This window comes from Sceloporus occidentalis, unplaced genomic scaffold, assembly GCF_023333645.1.
Source record: "Sceloporus occidentalis isolate IW3139 unplaced genomic scaffold, rSceOcc1.0.p SCAF_1, whole genome shotgun sequence".
Taxonomy (NCBI): Eukaryota; Metazoa; Chordata; class Lepidosauria; order Squamata; family Phrynosomatidae; genus Sceloporus; species Sceloporus occidentalis.
The window spans coordinates 119,442,420-119,460,304 of NW_028316981.1; the positions used below are offsets into that span (position 1 = coordinate 119,442,420).

At 43.9% G+C, this 17,885-nt stretch overlaps 1 protein-coding gene across 6 annotated transcripts in view; it reads right to left on the reverse strand.

Moving 5' to 3' along the window:
• Window positions 1-17,885, reverse strand: part of CAMSAP3 (calmodulin regulated spectrin associated protein family member 3) — a 64,920-nt gene that overhangs the window by 31,107 nt on the left and 15,928 nt on the right. For all 6 annotated transcript variants that reach the window (XM_089533358.1, XM_089533367.1, XM_089533387.1 and 3 more), the window contains exons 2-3: window positions 12,270-12,535; window positions 2,980-3,114 (exon numbers count right to left, since the gene is read on the reverse strand). In XM_089533358.1, the coding sequence (XP_089389484.1) occupies window positions 2,980-3,114; window positions 12,270-12,535 (401 nt within the window). The remainder of the gene's footprint in view (window positions 1-2,979; window positions 3,115-12,269; window positions 12,536-17,885) is intronic.

Consider the following 17,885-nt stretch of genomic DNA (forward strand, 5'->3'; position numbering starts at 1 on the left):
AGTTTATTCTGGAAAAGCCTGCCGGAAAAGATCTGTCTTGACAGCTTTCTTGAAGCTGTCTAAGTTGGTGATTTGATGGATCTCATCCGGCAGGTCGTTCCACAGGATGGGAGTAGTTGCAGAGAAGGTCCTCTGGGAAGTCGCAGTCAGTCTGGTTTTAATAGGTTGCAATAAATTCTTCCCAGAGGACCTGAGTATACGGGGCAGATTCGGCTGATACGCCAGCTGCGCCCTTTTCTGGAAGTAAGGGATCTCGAGACGGTTGTGCACGCGCTGGTAACCTCACGCCTTGACTTCTGTAATGCACTCTACATGGGGCTACCCCTGTGCTTGACTCGGAAATTACAGCTGGTTCAAAACATGGCAGCCAGGCTTGTGTCAGGTACATCTAGGAGGGACCACATTACTCCGGTTTTGAGGTCCCTCCACTGGCTGCCTATCAGCTTCCGGGCCCAGTACAAGGTGTTGGTTATCACCTTTAAAGCCCTAAATGGCTTGGGTCCAAGCTATCTTAGGGACCGCCTCCTCCCGTACAATCCTCCCCGCGCTCTCCGGTCCTCTGGGAGGAACTTACTGCAGCCTCTAAAATCTAGGCTTGCAGTGACCTCCCAGAGGGCGTTCTCTGCTGTCGCCCCCAAACTCTGGAACGACCTGCCAGATGAGATCCGTCAGATAACATAATTAGACAGCTTTAAAAAAGCGGTCAAGACGGATCTCTTCCGGCAGGCCTTTCCAGATTAACCATCCCGGCCCAGGTTCCCTGATTCCCCTCATTCCTCCCGTGGCCCCATCTTAGTGATGGTTGAGGATCAACAGAGGGATATCAGGGTTTTTAGTTTTAATTGCTGTTTTTATCCTTGATATTGTGTTTTTAATATGTTATACTATTTAATACTGTCTTAAGGGGGGGAGGGATAAAGGGTTTTTAATTGTCATATTTTATATTTTACTGTTGTTAACCGCCCGGATTGGTTTGCCAGAGGGCGGTATACAAATAATAATAATAATAATAATAATAATAATAATTATTATTATTATTAGGAAGTAGGAGATCCCTTAGATAAGTTGGGCCCAAGCCATGTAGGGCTTTAAAGGTAATAACCAACACCTTGTACTGTGCCCGAAAACTAATAGGCAACCAGTGGAGTGACTTTAGTATTGGTGTTAGATGGTCACTCCTGGATGTTCCAGCAATCAACCTGGCTGACATATTCTGTACCAGTTGAAGTTTTCGGACTAGGCACAAAGATAACCCCATGTAGAGTGCATTGCAAAAATCAAGTCTTGAAGTTTCCAGTGCATGTACTACAGTTTCGAGATCCCCCAGTTCCAGGAAAGGGCACAGCTGGCGTAGCAGCTGAAGCTGATAAGAGGCGCTCTTGACCATTGCATTCACCTGATTTCAAGAAGCCCCTCCAGACTGTGAACATAGTCCTTTGAGGAGAGTGTGAACCCCTCTAGGACTGGAGGTTGCAACCCGATAGCTGGTTTGGGGCCCTGACTGTGAGTACTTCTGTTTTGTCTGGATTCAGCTTGAGCTTGTTTTCCCTCATCCAATCCATTACTGCCTCAAGACACTGACTGAGGGGAGAAATGGCATCTGTCGTCATCGCCGATGCCTGAGACATGGAGAAATATATTTGGGTGTCATCAGCGTACTGATAACACCCCGCCCCATGTCTACAGATTATTTCTCCCAGCGGCTTCATATAAATATTAAATAGCATCAGGGACAGGATGACGCCCTAAGGGATGCCACAATTAAGCTCCATTTTTGAGGAGCAACTGTCATCGAGCACCACCCTCTGGAACCTGCCCAAGAGGAAGGAACAGAACCACTGCAATGCAGTATCTCCAATTCCTAACTCTCTCAGGCATTCCAAGAGGATGTCGTGGTCTATTGTGTCGAATGCCACTGAGAGGTCTAGAAGCACCAGCAGGGTCACACTCCCTCTGTTGATGGCTAGATGAAGGTCATCAGTTAAGGCGACCATGGCAGTCTCTACACCATATCCCTTCCTGAAGCCAGTTTGAAATGGATCTAGATAATTGGCTTCATCCAAGTCCACTTGGATCTGAACAGCAACAGCCCTCTCGATCAACTTGCCCAAAAATGGCAGGTGGGAAACAGGCCTGTAATTTTCCATGTCCAGGGGGTCAAGAGAAGGTTTTTTCAAGAGTGGTCTAAAGATTGCTTCCTTTAGAAAAGATGGTACATAACCTTCCCCAAGGGATGCACTGATGACACGTTTAAGAAGTGCCATCAAGGCATCAACCCCCTGGACAGCGAGCCATGCTGGGCAGGGATCAAGAGGGCATGTCATCTTCCCCACCTTTCCAAGGATCTTGTCTACATCATCAGTACTCACAAGTTCAAAATGATCCAGTCTAATCTCATAAACGGATTCACTGGACACTTCATCAGTCGGTTTTGCTCCAACATTGGCATCCAAGTGGGCTCTTATTTGAGAGATTTTAATCTGCAAAGTAGTTGTTAAATGCATCACAGCAGGCTGTTGTTGGGTTAAGTAGAAGGTTCTGGGTAAATGGCATCACCGTTAGTTCCCTCACTACCCTAAACAGCTCTGCCGGACGAGACTTTGCAGATGCAATACGAGCAGAGGAGGAGGATCTCCTCGTTACTTTTATTGCCTCTCTATAAGAATAAAGAAAATTCTTATGATGAGTTCTGTTGGATAAAAGTCCAGTTCTCCGCCAATCACACTCTAGTCATTGTCCCACCAGCTTCATGTTCTTCAACTCTCTGGTGTACCAGGATTTCCGATTTGAAGCGGGTTGGAAAGGATCATATTCAAACTGGCTAACAGAATTTTCATATTTATACCTGTAACTATTCTGGTATCTCAAGGTGACTTACAGTGCTTTCATCACTATAGCATTCTCATCAATACCTGAAGGGCTCAGAATATATTTAACCCATCAGGGTTCAATGTATGATAAAGCAAATCAATACATTACCACATCTATCCAGTGGAGAAGTTTCTGGTCCCAGGAGATGGCAACTGGATCAGTCCCTGGTGCAACACTCAAGGAGCTGGTGGCTTCCACTGCATAAGCTGTCATCAATGAGTCAATCAGTGCCAAGTGTGCAGCCTGGAAGTGTGGTAGGGAAGAAAGAGATGGGGTGAAGTAACTTAAACAAGCTGCAGTATTCACAAGAAATGACTTGTTCACCAAATGCAGTCACACAAACTTGATATCATCAACAAGGAAAAGACAATGAAAAGGAGATCTGTCTCCTAATAATATTGGGGCAAGTGATACACATTTAATCCTTCAACTCATAAGGATTTCCAAGTTGAATTTTGCCTTTCTTATTGCTCTCCTAAATTCAGAGTAATACAACTACACAATGCTATGTGATTAATGTGTTACACAGCTAGCCACACTTTGGCATATCCTGCTTCCTCAGATAAGGCAGAGCTCAAAAGCATATGCTACATGGACCTGGTCCTGAGTGATGGTAAATAACAGGAATGATCAATACAATTGTCCCTGGAGGCAGCTTGGTAAGGAAGGAAGACATAAAACCCTCAAGGACTAAAGCCTTGTCAAGATATACTCATGTTCACATCAAAACCCTCCTTTTTCATGACCAAGCAAGCTCAGTCCCACTGTAACCCAGTCTTACACCACAGGAGAACTGGATTAGTGGACTTAAGCTTTTAATACTGTTAAGATGAACCTGGATGAGCATCAAAGGCAACTGGCTCTTGTTGCCAATATAGAGCAATTTTTATTACCCAAATTCACCATAATGTATGCAGTCTGGCTGTCCCCTGCACCCCTCCCAATTCTGCATAAAAGCTCTCTCAGAGCCAGAGACAAAATACCTAGACAGACCCACAAATGACTCATCCAAGAGCAAAAGCCTCTTCAGCTCCTGGGCCGACCTAATAGGATAGCCTACAAGCCAATTATATCTGGGAAGTACCTTGACATAATAGCCTCTGCCAAGGACATGCAAGTACCATACAGTAGCTGGGAGGAGGAAAATAATAATAATAATAATAATAATAATAATAATAATAATAATAATATGATTTATTTATATGCCACCCAATCACTGGGAATCCGAGCGGTTTACAACAGAGGGGATAATAGATGGTTCCCTGCCCTCAGGCTTACAATTTAAAAGACACGACACAAAAGGAGAAGGGAATGGTGAGGGGGGGGGGGGAATCAGGTCCAGCATTCTTCTCTCCCTCCGAGGTCTGGACCAAGGCAGATGGACCGGAGGGAGGGCTCTCTATCTTCAGGCTGGCCCTGATGGAGCTGAGCCAGCCTATTCTCTCCCTCAGAAGAGTATTAAGAAGAGTATTTTCCTCTCATGATAATATAATTTCTAAACTCCGTTTGGTGCCCATATTCTACCATGAGATTCAAGAGTACCTATAATCTGGTCAATCTTAAATGAGACTATTTTTAATCCAGCCTCCTGCAATATGGTATCCTTCAGAAATTTCTGACTTCAGCTCTCATCAGTTCCAAACAACATGGCTGATGTTTGGAAATTTTGAGATTTGTACCTGAAGGCCACCAGGTTGAAGATGGGCTCGGCACAGGCATCTCCACCAGTTACCAGAAAAGCTATTCTCTGCCTGTTAACTGGAAGGTATGTCCATAAAATCACAATCAAAGCCAATAAATCAGGAAGAACAGCACCATATGTTTGTGGAAAAGAATAAATAAATTGGGGGGGGGGGGGGGGAAGCCAGCATAAATGGTGAAATTTTAAATAAAAATAAGATCAAGGCCTGAATGGCTGCAGGAAGGTGTCACTTGGCATCTTAATGTTACTAATAGGAACACCATGGATTTCCCAAATTGAACCAGAAATGTGCAGTACTAAATTTCAGCCAGTCTGGACTTTACTGGTTGGGAGTAAGGTGAAACAAATAAAAAATAGGCTGAATTCCTCTCCTCCAGATGCTTGGTTTTTTACATGTAGAATATACCAGGGAATTATTCAAGAAAACTGTTTTATTGGTTCATTCTGCTGGCTGTATAAGGTAGCACATCTTAAGAAGTTCTGCTGAAACCCCTGAGCAGTCCACACTTGTAAAACCTGGGATAAAAACAACCCTTGACCTACGTCCTAGAACTCACATTTTGTTATGACTTATAGCTAGAATGAATAAAATTTACAACTATCAAGGAAAACTTGAAAAACTGGCTACAAACATAGTGGTGCCATTTCACTCTCTCAGTTCTAGCCTTATATACTGGAGGTTAGGGGGCAGGGAGAGATCAATATCCTTATTTTAACATTACACAGCATCAGTGCAGTAGGAAGCACTAGACAAAGAGCAAGTGGGTTCAGTGAGCACTGGAACAGAAACGGAGCCTTGTAAGCAAGGAAAAAAGGCCAGCAAGGAAACCTCTAGACACTCCTGATTCAAGACTCTAGGTACTTCTACACCACACCCAGGCTTTTCTGGCAGCCTGAACTTCCACACCACAGAAGGAACTGCAGCAGCAAAAAAAGAAGGTGTCAATTTGGCTATGAACAGAGACTGCAAGGTTGCTAATGAGAAGTTTATACTTCTCTAAGGGAGAAGATAAAGAGAATGTAGGGACATGCCAAGCAATGAAGGAAAACCCTGAGGTAGTCTCTCTTAAGGTACCTCAAGATGCAGGCTGAAGAGTTGTTAATATTATGTTATAAATAACTGTTCATATCCAATTTGAAATTAAGTTAAGTAATATATTTATAGAAGTCTCTTTAGGAAAATGTTGTATAGTGGTTTGAACATTGGACTACAATTCTGGAAACCAGGGTTCAAAACCCCGCTGCTACATAAAATACTCACCGGGTTGCCTTGGGCAAGTCACACCCTCTCAGCTTCAGGTGATGGCAATGGCAACCCTCTCTGAACAAACTTCCCAAGAAACCCCTATGATAGGTTTGCCTTAGGGTCACCACAAGTAAAAAATTACTCGGGGGCACACAACAACAATATAGAAAAACTAAAGCAAAACAGGATATGAAAGAAATGATACAATGACCTTTTTTTTTACAATGAATAATATACAAAATAATAGCATACAAAATAATCATCAAAATTTGTTTTCCAAATATACATACGGTACTTACAATTGACTTCCCATATTCATCCAGTTTGTATTAACCTTTATCATTTAAATCTTATTTTCTTCAGTTCAAAATTAATGTTTTAATAATCCATCTTTGTGTTAAAGACTAGCTTAATTTGTTTTGATCACTCTATCTCGATTCATACAATTAGCGTCTCAATGAATTTAAGTTTTCCTTCTCACAGTACAGTAGTATTAGAGCCCATTCCTGTTTTATTTTCTGTACGTTTTGTCTTTTTAACCTAGCAGTTAACATATCCATACTCATCATATCAACTAATTTCCAGATCCAGTCTTGGATTGAAGGTACTTCAGTTATTTTCCATTTTTTGCCAAAATCAGTCTCACCATCAAAATCATGTACAGCAATAATCGGCAACATTTCTTCTCAATCTCTTTTTGTACCTTATGGAGAATATTTAATGAATACAGTTCTGGTGACATTTTAAAATTAATTTTAAGAATTTCACATATTACTCTATGAATATTTTTCTAATAAGATGTAACTAGATTATAATTCCACCATATATAAGTAATAAAGTAAGAGAAGATACAGACATCAAAGGAATACAATTAAAAGGACAGCATTATAAGTTAAAAGCTTTGGGGATGATATAGTCTTTTATCTAGAAGAATCGATGGACTCTATTGGAAAATTACAAATGATATTATCTGACTTTGAAAAAGTCACAGGGGTGAAAGTGAACAAAGATAAAACTGGTTCTGGTCAAAAATATGACAAAAGAAGAAAAATTGTTACAAAACAAATCAGGATACAAAACTGAGAAAAAATTAGATACTAAGGAATTTGGATAATGAAAAGGAATGCAGATTTGTATGAAAATAACTATGAAAAGAAATGGAAGGAAATCAAAGACGAATTAAATAAGTGGTCAAAGATTAACCTATCCTTGTTTGGCAGGATAGAAGCTCTTCAGATGATGGTACTTCCCAATATGAACCAATAATCATTAATGAAAAACCATTCCAAACATGGCAAAGAAACTTGATAGTATTTATTTGGGCAGGTAAAAACCCAGAATTAAAAGGAACACTTCAATAGAAAAGAAAACAATGGTAAATGTAATCTTCCTGATTTGAGCATATTATTATGTGAATGCATTAACATGGATTACGGACTGGATTAATTTGGACAAAGAAAGAATATTGGCCCTAGAAGGCTTCCACCTAAGTAGCACGCCTATATGTGGTACAGAAAAACAGACATACACAAAGATTTTGAAAATCATGATATCAGAAGATCACTGTTTAAAATTTGGACTCAACAAAAAGGAAAATTCTATGGGAAGTTACCACTATGGGTGTCCACACAGGAAGCTTTATTTGGAAGATGGCATGATGTATCAGGATAGCTTAGCTATCAAGATATTTTGAAAAAACAAAGCAGAGGACAATACACAATGAAATCCCTAGAAGGCCTGAGAGAACTCATCCAAAAATTCATTGGCTACCATACAAACAACTGACAGACAAATTTAAAACAATTATAAAGCAGAAGAATTTGAAGAAAATGAAAATGAATTAGATAAACTGATAAGGAAAAATGGTTCAAAACTGACATCAAAATTTTACAGTGTATTGTTAAAAAGAGAATTGGAAGAGAACATTGTGAAAGAAATAAAGATTAAGTGGGAGAGGCATTGACCTGGAAAGTTGGGAATTAGCTAGAAGAAAACAATTTACTAGATACCAGGATTTAAAAGAAAACTATTTCAAAATGGAAAATCGCTGATATCTAACTCCAGTAAAACTAGCAAAAATCTACAAGACATCTGGGAATAAATGCTGGAGGTGTAAAAGTACTGTGGGTGGGTGGTACAATACAATGAACTTTTAAATGGGAAAAAAATTACAAATGTTTTTTTTTTAAAAATAAGGTGCACAGGTTTAAAAAAAACCCAATTACCAATGAGAAAGGAAAATACAGTTAGTCCACCTGCATCCATGGATTCTTTATCCACTGATTCAACACTCCACAGATTTAAAATATTCAAAAATAAAAATAAAAATATGAATTCCCAAAAGCACACCTTGATTTAACCATTTTATATAAGGGACACCATTTTACATGCCATTGTATTTAATGGGACTTGAACATCCATGGATTTTGGTATCTATGGAGAGTCCTGGAATCAAACACCAGCGGATACCAAGGACCCATTACATACCTTTATTGTTTGTTGTGGTTGTTGTGTATGTATGTTATGTCCTATTTATGTTGTTATTTTTCTGTTGGTATATATATATATATATATATATATATATATATACTCAAATTTGTGCTAGAATGTGCACGTCTTTGGCCCGGAACAGATAGGCCGAATGTGCCATGCTGACCCCGATATTAGGGTTAGGGACCGTGCAGCTGGTGCATGGTCCCTAACCCTAACACGGCACAACGGCAGAGTAATGGCAGCGGCACCATTTTGATGTAAGCGACACGCAGTGTTCGCATGCCGTCGTACGTTGCTTACGTCACAAGTGCACCAGTGGCACGCTTGTGATGTCACCCTGGCACCGCAAAAAGAACCCAGAAACACCACATTAATTTTACTCCAGAGGGACGGCGTGCGGTTTGGGGGCTGCGCCATCCCTCCGGAGTTTAAACGGGCACCTGCAGACCGCCATTATGCGGCTGTCTGTACTGCCCCTTTGTGTGTATGAGATGGAGATGGAGGCTGAATAAGACCTTGTGAGGCACATCTCACAAGGCTGCTGTTCTCTGCTTCAAAGGACAGGGCCGCTGCCACCGGGAAACGCATAAAGCCTCCTAGGTCCCTTCTCTTCCAAAGCCCAGGCAAACTGCATGGACATAAATAAAACCTCTGCAGGATAAATACATACAGACTGTGTCAGATAAGGCCAGGGGAGTCGGATAATAGCCACTGCTCAGCTCTGACTGATGTCTGCTTTCCAATATTGTTGCTGGCAGTGGGCCAGCATGGCTGCCACTACCAGCTCCCTCCACAGAGCAACTAATCCACAGCTTTGCTCTCCCATCCTTAGGGCTGGGGGGTTGGTGGCTGCAATCCAGCTGCCCTCTCAGTACAGCCCCTTATATGATATCTAGGCATCCTGCCCCACAGACACACTTACAACTTCCCGAGGCAGGGATGCAAGGGACGTTTCCTGAAATTATACCAGAATCGAGAGAATCACCACCATCATTTCCCCCTTGCTGTGATTAAATCCTTCTTTTTCAGCTTCCTCAGCGGACAGTATTTACCAGCACAACAGGAAGCAAAGGAGAAAGGACACCCCTCCCTTCAGCCAACCAGAGCTCCCATCCTTCCTCCCAGCTTTGACAGAATTGTCAAAGCAAAATTAATAGCAATCAGTGAAACATGCTTGAGGCAGATCTATCCCGTCAGGCACTTGGTGGCAGAGCCACCACAGCAGCTGGGATCTCCCCTCGTCTCCTACACACACACACAAATCATGGAAGAATTATAATTGTTGGACAATGTGAAGCCAGAAATCCCCACCTCAGTGCATTAAGATTTCCCAGCACTGGCTAGGAGAACCTCGGGAAAGCAGAAGCAGCACTGGCACCGACCCCCCGACCCAGCTGGCACCGGCCGCTAATGCTGATCAGATCCCAGCACAGCAAGGAATTCAAGCCATCAGCCATGTTGTCAGCTTGTTTTGAACCCTAACCTCGGAGTTTTTGTTTTCAAACCATCATACATGCGGAAAGCGAAGGAATACCAACTTCGTCTTTCTTCTGCCCTCCCACCAACTTGTTGCTCAAATATAGCTGGTTCCTTTCTTCTCATTTACTTTCTACTGAAAAACGCACACCCAAACAAGTCAGCATTTTTAATATGCCACTACATCTGCCGGCAATCTACCCAGATGTGATGGAATAGCAGGCATGTGAGAAAACAGCCCACCCTCTCCTAATATAGTACTATTTCTAAAGACAGAGGGATATGCAGCTTCCTCTTTTGCCTCTACTTGAGATAACAGTGGTTGTGAAGTAAAACCAAACAAGAGCACCCCATTATCTCCAGCACAATTCATCCTACTGCATGAAGGTCCTGCTAAGAACCACTACTGTGCCACCCAGGTTAAACCAACCGTAAATTCTACTGTAATTTGGGGGGGGGGGGGCATATGAGTAGAAAAGGTCCCATGCCTTTTTAAGAGTGGAGGTCCTTATTTTCTCAAACATTTACAAGAATTGGTGTATTTCTGGTAACAAGGGCCATATAATCTGTAGCACATCACCATTCTAGCTCCCCAGAAAACCTTGGTGCTTCAACAGAGCTGCAGCAGGCTCCTTTCTCTCGACAGGTAACCTAAAGCCCTGGGAAAAGCTATTCTTGGGGTGACTTCAACCACACCTCAGCCCTTCCCACTCAGAGAAAGAGAGAGGATGATGAGGGGGGAAGGTTCCCACGGAGTGGCTGGGATCATAAAGCTTGTAAAGGCCCAACCCTAAAGCTGTGGCGCCACATGGGATACTCCTACTATGAAGAATAAGCAAGAGACAAGCAAGAAGAGAGGTTTGGGTACTTCTCTTTCACCCTTAGGGCCTCCATCAGTCCCCTCCTTGCCTGGTAGAGTCCTGAGAAATGTCATACCTATGCAAAGTCCATGAACAGGAGCAGCGAGTTTTAGATTTGGCTCCTCTTCATTAACAACAGACCTCACAAAACTCCAAAGGAGAAGAGAGGGGAGCAGGAATCATTTCATAAGGAGTTTTCTTTCTCTTAAATCACTGAGTCTAGGACAACCAACACTTTTCTGTTGACAGAAACCTCACCTATTTATTGCAGCATGCGAGATATACCTACCAGACAGCAGCAGCAGCAACTCAAAAGAGAAGAACCACACACTCATATTTTCATAATTTAAAAGTATGGAATTTGTAGGCAAGACCAAATACATTGAACATACAGTAGCTCTATAGAACAGATGGGCAAGTGCAGCCTGCAGGCCATACATAAGCCTTCTGGATTGCATTTATTAATTTTTGTGAAACATTTTTTCCCCTGAAAAAAGTCCAATAATGTCCCCAAAGCATCTGGAGGACAATTTTGCTGTCTGGAAGAAGCACTGTCTGCTCCTGTACAGTTTTGAAAAAAGCCCTCAGACCTGAAACAGCATAGTGATGGTTTAAAAAATTGCTTCCCCAAAGACCTTCCTGCATTTTAAAAAAAATGGAGGATGTTCGAGTGCCTGGAAAGTTGTAGCCCTCCAATATCCAGTGGAAGAGCACATATAGACCCTCAGACCTCTTAAAATTGCTCACTTCTGCTCCACAGAACCCAGAATTATTGAATAGGTCCTTCAACATGGGTCATCCAAGGTGGGAGAAAACTAGAACTCCCATAATCCTTGACCATTGGCCACACTGACTGATGTTTGTGGAACTGTAGTCCAAAACCTCTAGAAGACAACAAGCCACATACCCTGCGTGCAGTATTCCCCAGTGTACCACTGTAATTTAGCAAAAAGATCCTACCAAGTAATTCTGAGAATATATTACTGTGCTCTAAGCTCTATTACTTGTTTCAGTTGATTGTTTGGAAAACATTACGAGGATTGGTGTGACATACGTGCAATAGCCTAACTGTCCTACTCCATATGTAATTTATTATAAATGCTTTGTCTATGAGGATACATTGGTTTATATTGTTGTCCTCCGTTATTGCTTGGATGCTTATTTTCTTCACTATTTAAAAAAATTCAGGGGAAGGAGGTGGGGAAAACAACCTGACCCTTCTCCTCCTACATCACAACAATTTTCAGACAACTACTCTGGCTTCTTCACAAGAGCACCAGAACAAGATGCCAACACCCATGCACACCCCTCACCCAGAAAATACCTGCTTGCACACTTAAAAGAAGGAAAAGGGGGTAAAGAAGGGGAGCATCTAAAGAAATCTACAGAAAGAACAAAAGGCATATCTCAAGATGCTTAACTGTGGTTTTGTAATGGTTTTTGTTGTCCAACAAATGGTTCAATAGTTACTGGTTCAGAAATTTCTTAATTTTGATTCTAGGTAACCCCTGAAGATCTTAACAGTATACACAGACCAAAATGCATCAGGTTTCTACCAATTAACAACCTTCTTTTGAGCAACCTGAGACACATCTCCTGTTTCTTGTGTTTGCAGCCTTACCAGCCTGATTGGTTTGTGGTGCAGGTCTGCTTCCTTTACAGGCTTTTCTTGGAAGGTGGGCACCAAGCCACGACGGGCCAGAAGTTGCAGCAAAGCAGCATTGTCCTTGGGGGATGGGTTGCCATCAGGACCTGAAGGCAAGGCCTGGCGCCAGGCACGACAATAGATATCAGATGAAAGTAAGAGACGGATGAGGGGAGGTTTCATGTGCTCCTGTTCATACTGGTCTGTATAGAAGGGTTCACGCAGCTCAGCTGGGACATGCTCTGTTAGGAGGGAGAAAAAACAGTTATGCTGTTTCTGGTGTCCATTCAGCCTCTCAGAATTATAAAATCTATTTAAACTAGGTTCTCTGTACTGGAAATCCCATAGCTTCTTCCATTACTTTTCTGTCATTATCTCTGTCCCAAGCCAATGGCCAGAACACTGGTTTTGAATGCTGGAAGCAGAACTTCAAATCCCCATTCAGCCAGGAAACCCAGCAGGTGGCCTGAGCCAAGAAATCAGTTTTAAGTCTAACCTCAAGTCATAATAGTGGTGTGCGGATGAAAGAAGATATCCCACATGCAATGCATCTTGCTCTCCTTGGGAGAAGAACTGGACACACTTGCAATGAAAAATAACCCAAACCAGGAGAGGTGGTGCTACACGTATACTGCTGTTTGGCTCAGTTAGTTTCTTTGTCACAGTACTATAGCAACAGTAGCACAGCTGGAATGCTGTCAGGATAAGAACACGGGGAAATGGGCATTTGCAAGAAAGCATGGCAGGTGCACAACGGTGCTCTGCTATTCTGCTGGACGTCCTCCTGCTTCAGGGCCGGCAACAAACCTGTCAGAAAAGCTACTCATAATTTTGGTTCTCTCACAACATTCAAAATATGTTCTCTTGGAATGTTATTGAAAAATTAAAGGGCCGGTAGATTCCCCCCAAAAATCCTCTGCTGTCATATAAACCCACAGCTGGGCAAACAGGCAAGCAGGGAAGCACTGGTAAAACCAGGGAAAGTTAGGGATGCCATATTCCGCCTGTAGGCAGGGCAATCCCGCTTTTGGAGGTCCTGGCCCGGTCCCGGTCCGGTTTCCAGCCAAAAGGAGGGACTGTCCCACCCGCGACCACCCACCTCCTCCTCCTCCTCCTCCTCCTCTGCCCCCGCGTGCGCCCTGTATGGCCGCAGCTGCTCATGCAGCCGGTCGGCCATTCACTTCTGCCTCCTCCGCCTCCGTCTTTCTAACCCCGCACGCAAGCAGGGGCGAGTGTGCGCTGCCGCCGGCCGGGACCAAGACAAGCACCCAGCAAGTAAGGCGGAGGCAGAAGAGGAGGTGGGTGGCTGCCTGCCTGCTTCCGGTGCGCACGGACGTGGAGCACGCCAAGGCAGGCGGAGGCAGAGGAGGAGGAGGGGCCTGCCTGCCTTGGCGCGCTCCTATCCACGCGCAACGGAAGCAGGCAGGCAGCCACCCACCTCCTCTTCTGCCTCTGCCTCGCGCGCGACTGAGCTGGGCGCTTGTCTTGGCCCCGGCCAGCAGCAGCACACACTCGCCCCTGCTTGCGCGCGAGGCTAGAAAAGCGGAGGAGGTGGCTGCCTGCCTCTGCCGCTGGAGTGCGCGGAGGGGGAGCGCGCCAAGGTGGAGGAGGAGGAGGAGGGAGGAAGGAGGAGGAAGAAAGGGAGGAGGGAGGAAGAGGAAGAAGAGGAGGAGGAGGAAGGAGAAGGGATGAAGGAGGAGGAAGGAGAGGAGGAGGGATGAAGGAGGAGGAAGGAGAGGAGGAGGGATGAAGGAGGAAGAAGAGGAGGAGGAGGAAGGATGAAGGAGGAGGAAGAAGAGGAGGAGGGAGGAGGAGGGATGAAGGAGGAAGAAGAGGAGAAGGAGGAAAGAGGAGGAAGAAAAGGAGGAGGGAGGAGGAGGATTTCCATTCCATTTGTACAGGTTTGCTTTGTTTTAACAATGATACTGGTGATGATGATGGTGGTGGTGGTGGTGGTGGTGGTATTGATATCAGCAAGCCTCTGAGGTGATTTTTACAAACTCATGCGCAGTGAAGAAAAAGCAAAGTTCCTTGACCAAGTACACACTTCTGAGAAGTATAGTTGGTGCGAGACACATGAAATCACTTCTTGTTAAACCACCTTGACATATTCAGTATGCATAGCTATGTGAATCCATGTTCAGTGTGAAACCCAAAGAGTTTGGTTATGCAATAAGCCTCTGAAATATGCAAGAGATTACCATGTTAAGTAAAGGCATGTTCAATGCCAAAATGTGCTGTCGTGTGTTTTGGGATGGGGAGGGGGATGGTTTGGCCAGAAAGGGAAGTACATTTGTGCCATCTGTCTAGGAATAATGCCCAAATGTCCTCCATTTTGATCACGCCTAAGAAACATGCATTTATATTAACATTTTTTAAAAAACCATCCAATGATTTCGCATGTCCTCCATTTTTAAAAAAATTGTCCTACATTTGAAAATTTTGTCCTACACTTGTCCTACATTTGTCCCGGTTTTGAGGTCTTGACTTATGGCAACCCTAGGGAAAGCCAATCCAGAGTGTTTTGCCTGCCTATGGTAGAGCCTACCATGCCTTTGTTAGCAGCTTCTTTCCAGGGAGATTACTCCAGGTGCTAGAAACAACACAGAATCTGTTTGTGCACATGCCACTTGGAAACCCATTATACATATACCTGTTTCAACACTCAATGATTTTCAACATTCATGAACATGCTGTGACCAAGCGACCAGCTATTTCTCTCACATACCAAGCAGAATATTGTCTGGAGGCTCTTCCAAGCTTAACCTCTTCCTGTGTCCAGACAGATAAGCTGATTCTATGCAAATTAATATACTTTTCATATTCTATTAGTTGTCCATCTAAAGACTAATCTTACCGGGGAAAGTCTCAGGAATCTGGGGCTCTTTCACATTATAGTTAGAGTGCTGAGAGTCTACAACAACAACCTATGGAATTCTGGGATTTACAGTTTAGAATTTTCAGCCAGAGAGCTCTGCTATCTCATTAAACTACAATTCCCAGGATTCTACAGGACACAGCCATGGCACTTAAAATGGTATCAAAGTGCTATAACTGATTAGTGTGAAAGGGCCCCTGGATGAGTAACCTTTTTCCAGTCCTCTTCCTGAAGAGGAGGACACAACAGTGTCAGAATCAGGAACACAAATGATCTTGACTGCTCAGGGTTGCTGCCAGGACATCACTAGTCAGGATCCTAGAGTAGATCAAGAGTATGGCATGAACAGCCTGTGGATCATTGCTGCTCAGGGGCCCTATTTTGTGTTTTCTAAAGCCCTGCAAAGCTCCCAAAACCCTGAAGAACTTTTTCTGAGACACAAGAAACATCAGAAACTATACAAACTGCCATGAAAATATGGCAGTTTGGGTCCTGTTACCTGCCCAGTCCACAAATTTACTGTACTTCAGGCAAATTCCAGAACAAGAAATAACATAGCATCACCTGCAGTTGTGTGAGGAGCAATGACATGACCTATGGGGAGAGGGCAGGCAGAAAAATGGTGGTTGGCCCTGCCCCCTTGACAATTGTCCATTCTTCACTGCTTGCCCTCCATATACAGGGCTTCTGGCATCACAAGTATACAGAGGCACACAGATTGGCACATCGTATCCATGGGATTTGGCAACACCTATAACCAATATATGAGGGATTTCCCCTGATCCTTCACTTTCATGTCCACTTCAGAAGCCATGCCCTATTCAGCATGTTTCCCCTCCAGCATGCAGGAAGGAGGGAGACAAGCAGAGACATGGCTGGGAAGTTACTGGACTAACTTCGTACTCCCAACTGTGCGACTGTATGTAGCAGTAGATCAGACTGGAATACTTCAAGAGGAGTTAGAGATACATGGGGCAGAAGGCAAAGACAGGGGCACTCACAGGGGCACTCTCAAAGGTTCATTAAGTACTCCCACATATATGCCCCCATGGTGCAGGCAGGCAGGCAGCTTAGGGGCACCTACTGTCCAAGTTGGCATCCAGCCATAACAGAAAGAACTTAATTAACTATCCTGGCAGCATGATTGATACGCCGCAGGCATGTCTGCCCATTTCACATCAAAGCCTGGAAAAGTTACTTTTTTGACTATGGGTCCTTGATTCCCCTAGCTACCAGGACAACTGGCTGGGGAACTCTGGGAGTAGTTGTCCAAAAGTAACTTTCCTCAGCACTCCAGGAGGAAATGGAATCCAGAATTTGCCCTTCAGTCCCTCAAAGGGTGGAGGAGGAAAGGAGGTGGGAATCTTGTGTCCAAACCCCTGGCTTGCAAGAGGCAAATGATGTTGAGTAGGTTTAGATTATGAGCCAGGGCTTCTGAATTTCACCGTATGCTTTGAGAAAAGAGTGGTCTTTTTCTGGGCTGGGCCACCCTCAAGCTCAAGAATAAAAGTTAGCTCTCTCCCTTCAACAAGGTAATGTAAGGGCTCACATACATACGCTCTAGCAGTCCATTTCCTCAAGAGGTAAGGCCATGAGACTCAAGATTTAAGATCTACGTGTCAGCTCCTGCCAGTGAGTTGGCTGGGAAGGCCAGGACATTCCTGAGTGAGAGGGTGAGAAAGGAGGAGGGAAAGAGCGTGTGCACAAGGGAAACAGGTGGAGCAGCTTCACCAGCTGATTCAGCATCACCTGATCACAACCACATCTGCACGAGACCAGACTTGTGGCTACCGTCCCAGCTCCTTTCCGCCCCATGGCTTAAAGCCCAAACTTGTCCATCCACCCTGGCTGAAAGCCCATCACACCCACCTTTGCAAGTCCGCAGGGTGTTCAATGTTGGGGGGGCAGGTATACTTAGGTTACAAACACAGCAGCTCCCACATATAGTTTCAGTAAAATATAACAGAAACATAGGCAGTGCAGGCAGGAAACGACAGTGGCCATAGGCCAAGACTGAGAAGAAGCCTCTCCCCTCTAAAAGCATCATATTTTCTGGCGTATAAGACTACTTTTTAACCCAGGAAAATCTTCTCAAAAGTCTGGGGTCGTCTTATACACCGGGCGTCATCTTATAGGGCAGGTGCTGAAACTTCTGAGCCAGACTGGAGAATCTGCGGTCGCCACATATGGTGGGGGGAGCTCAAAAACGGCTACAGCCACATCCCCACCATATGTGACCATCGTATAAAAGCAGCTACCGCTCTGATAGTCTTGGAGACAGGAAAGGCTGGGTAGGCAGGGAGAGTTGACCAATCCAAGCAGGCTTTGTATTCAACAAGGTTTCCTGCTAAGTACCTGCATGTCATTTGAATTAAAGTTACCATATTGAAATCAAATCTGATGTCTTTTTAATTTTTATTTGGTGTGCGTTGGAAGAGGGGTAGTCTTATACGGTGAGTATATCCCAAACTCTATATTTTAACTGGAAAAGTTGGGGGTCGTCTTATACGCCCAGTAGTCTTATATGCCGGAAAATACGGTAAATGGATCCCTTCTGAGGCAAGCATGCATCAAGCAGATAGTTCAGATATGAACACTGTACATTGTGTTTTTCCCCCTTTTCCCTTCACTACTAGCACCAATAATTTCTCAGAACCAGTATGGGTGGACATACGTTTTTATGACACACTTGCTACAACCAAGATGGTGGGAAC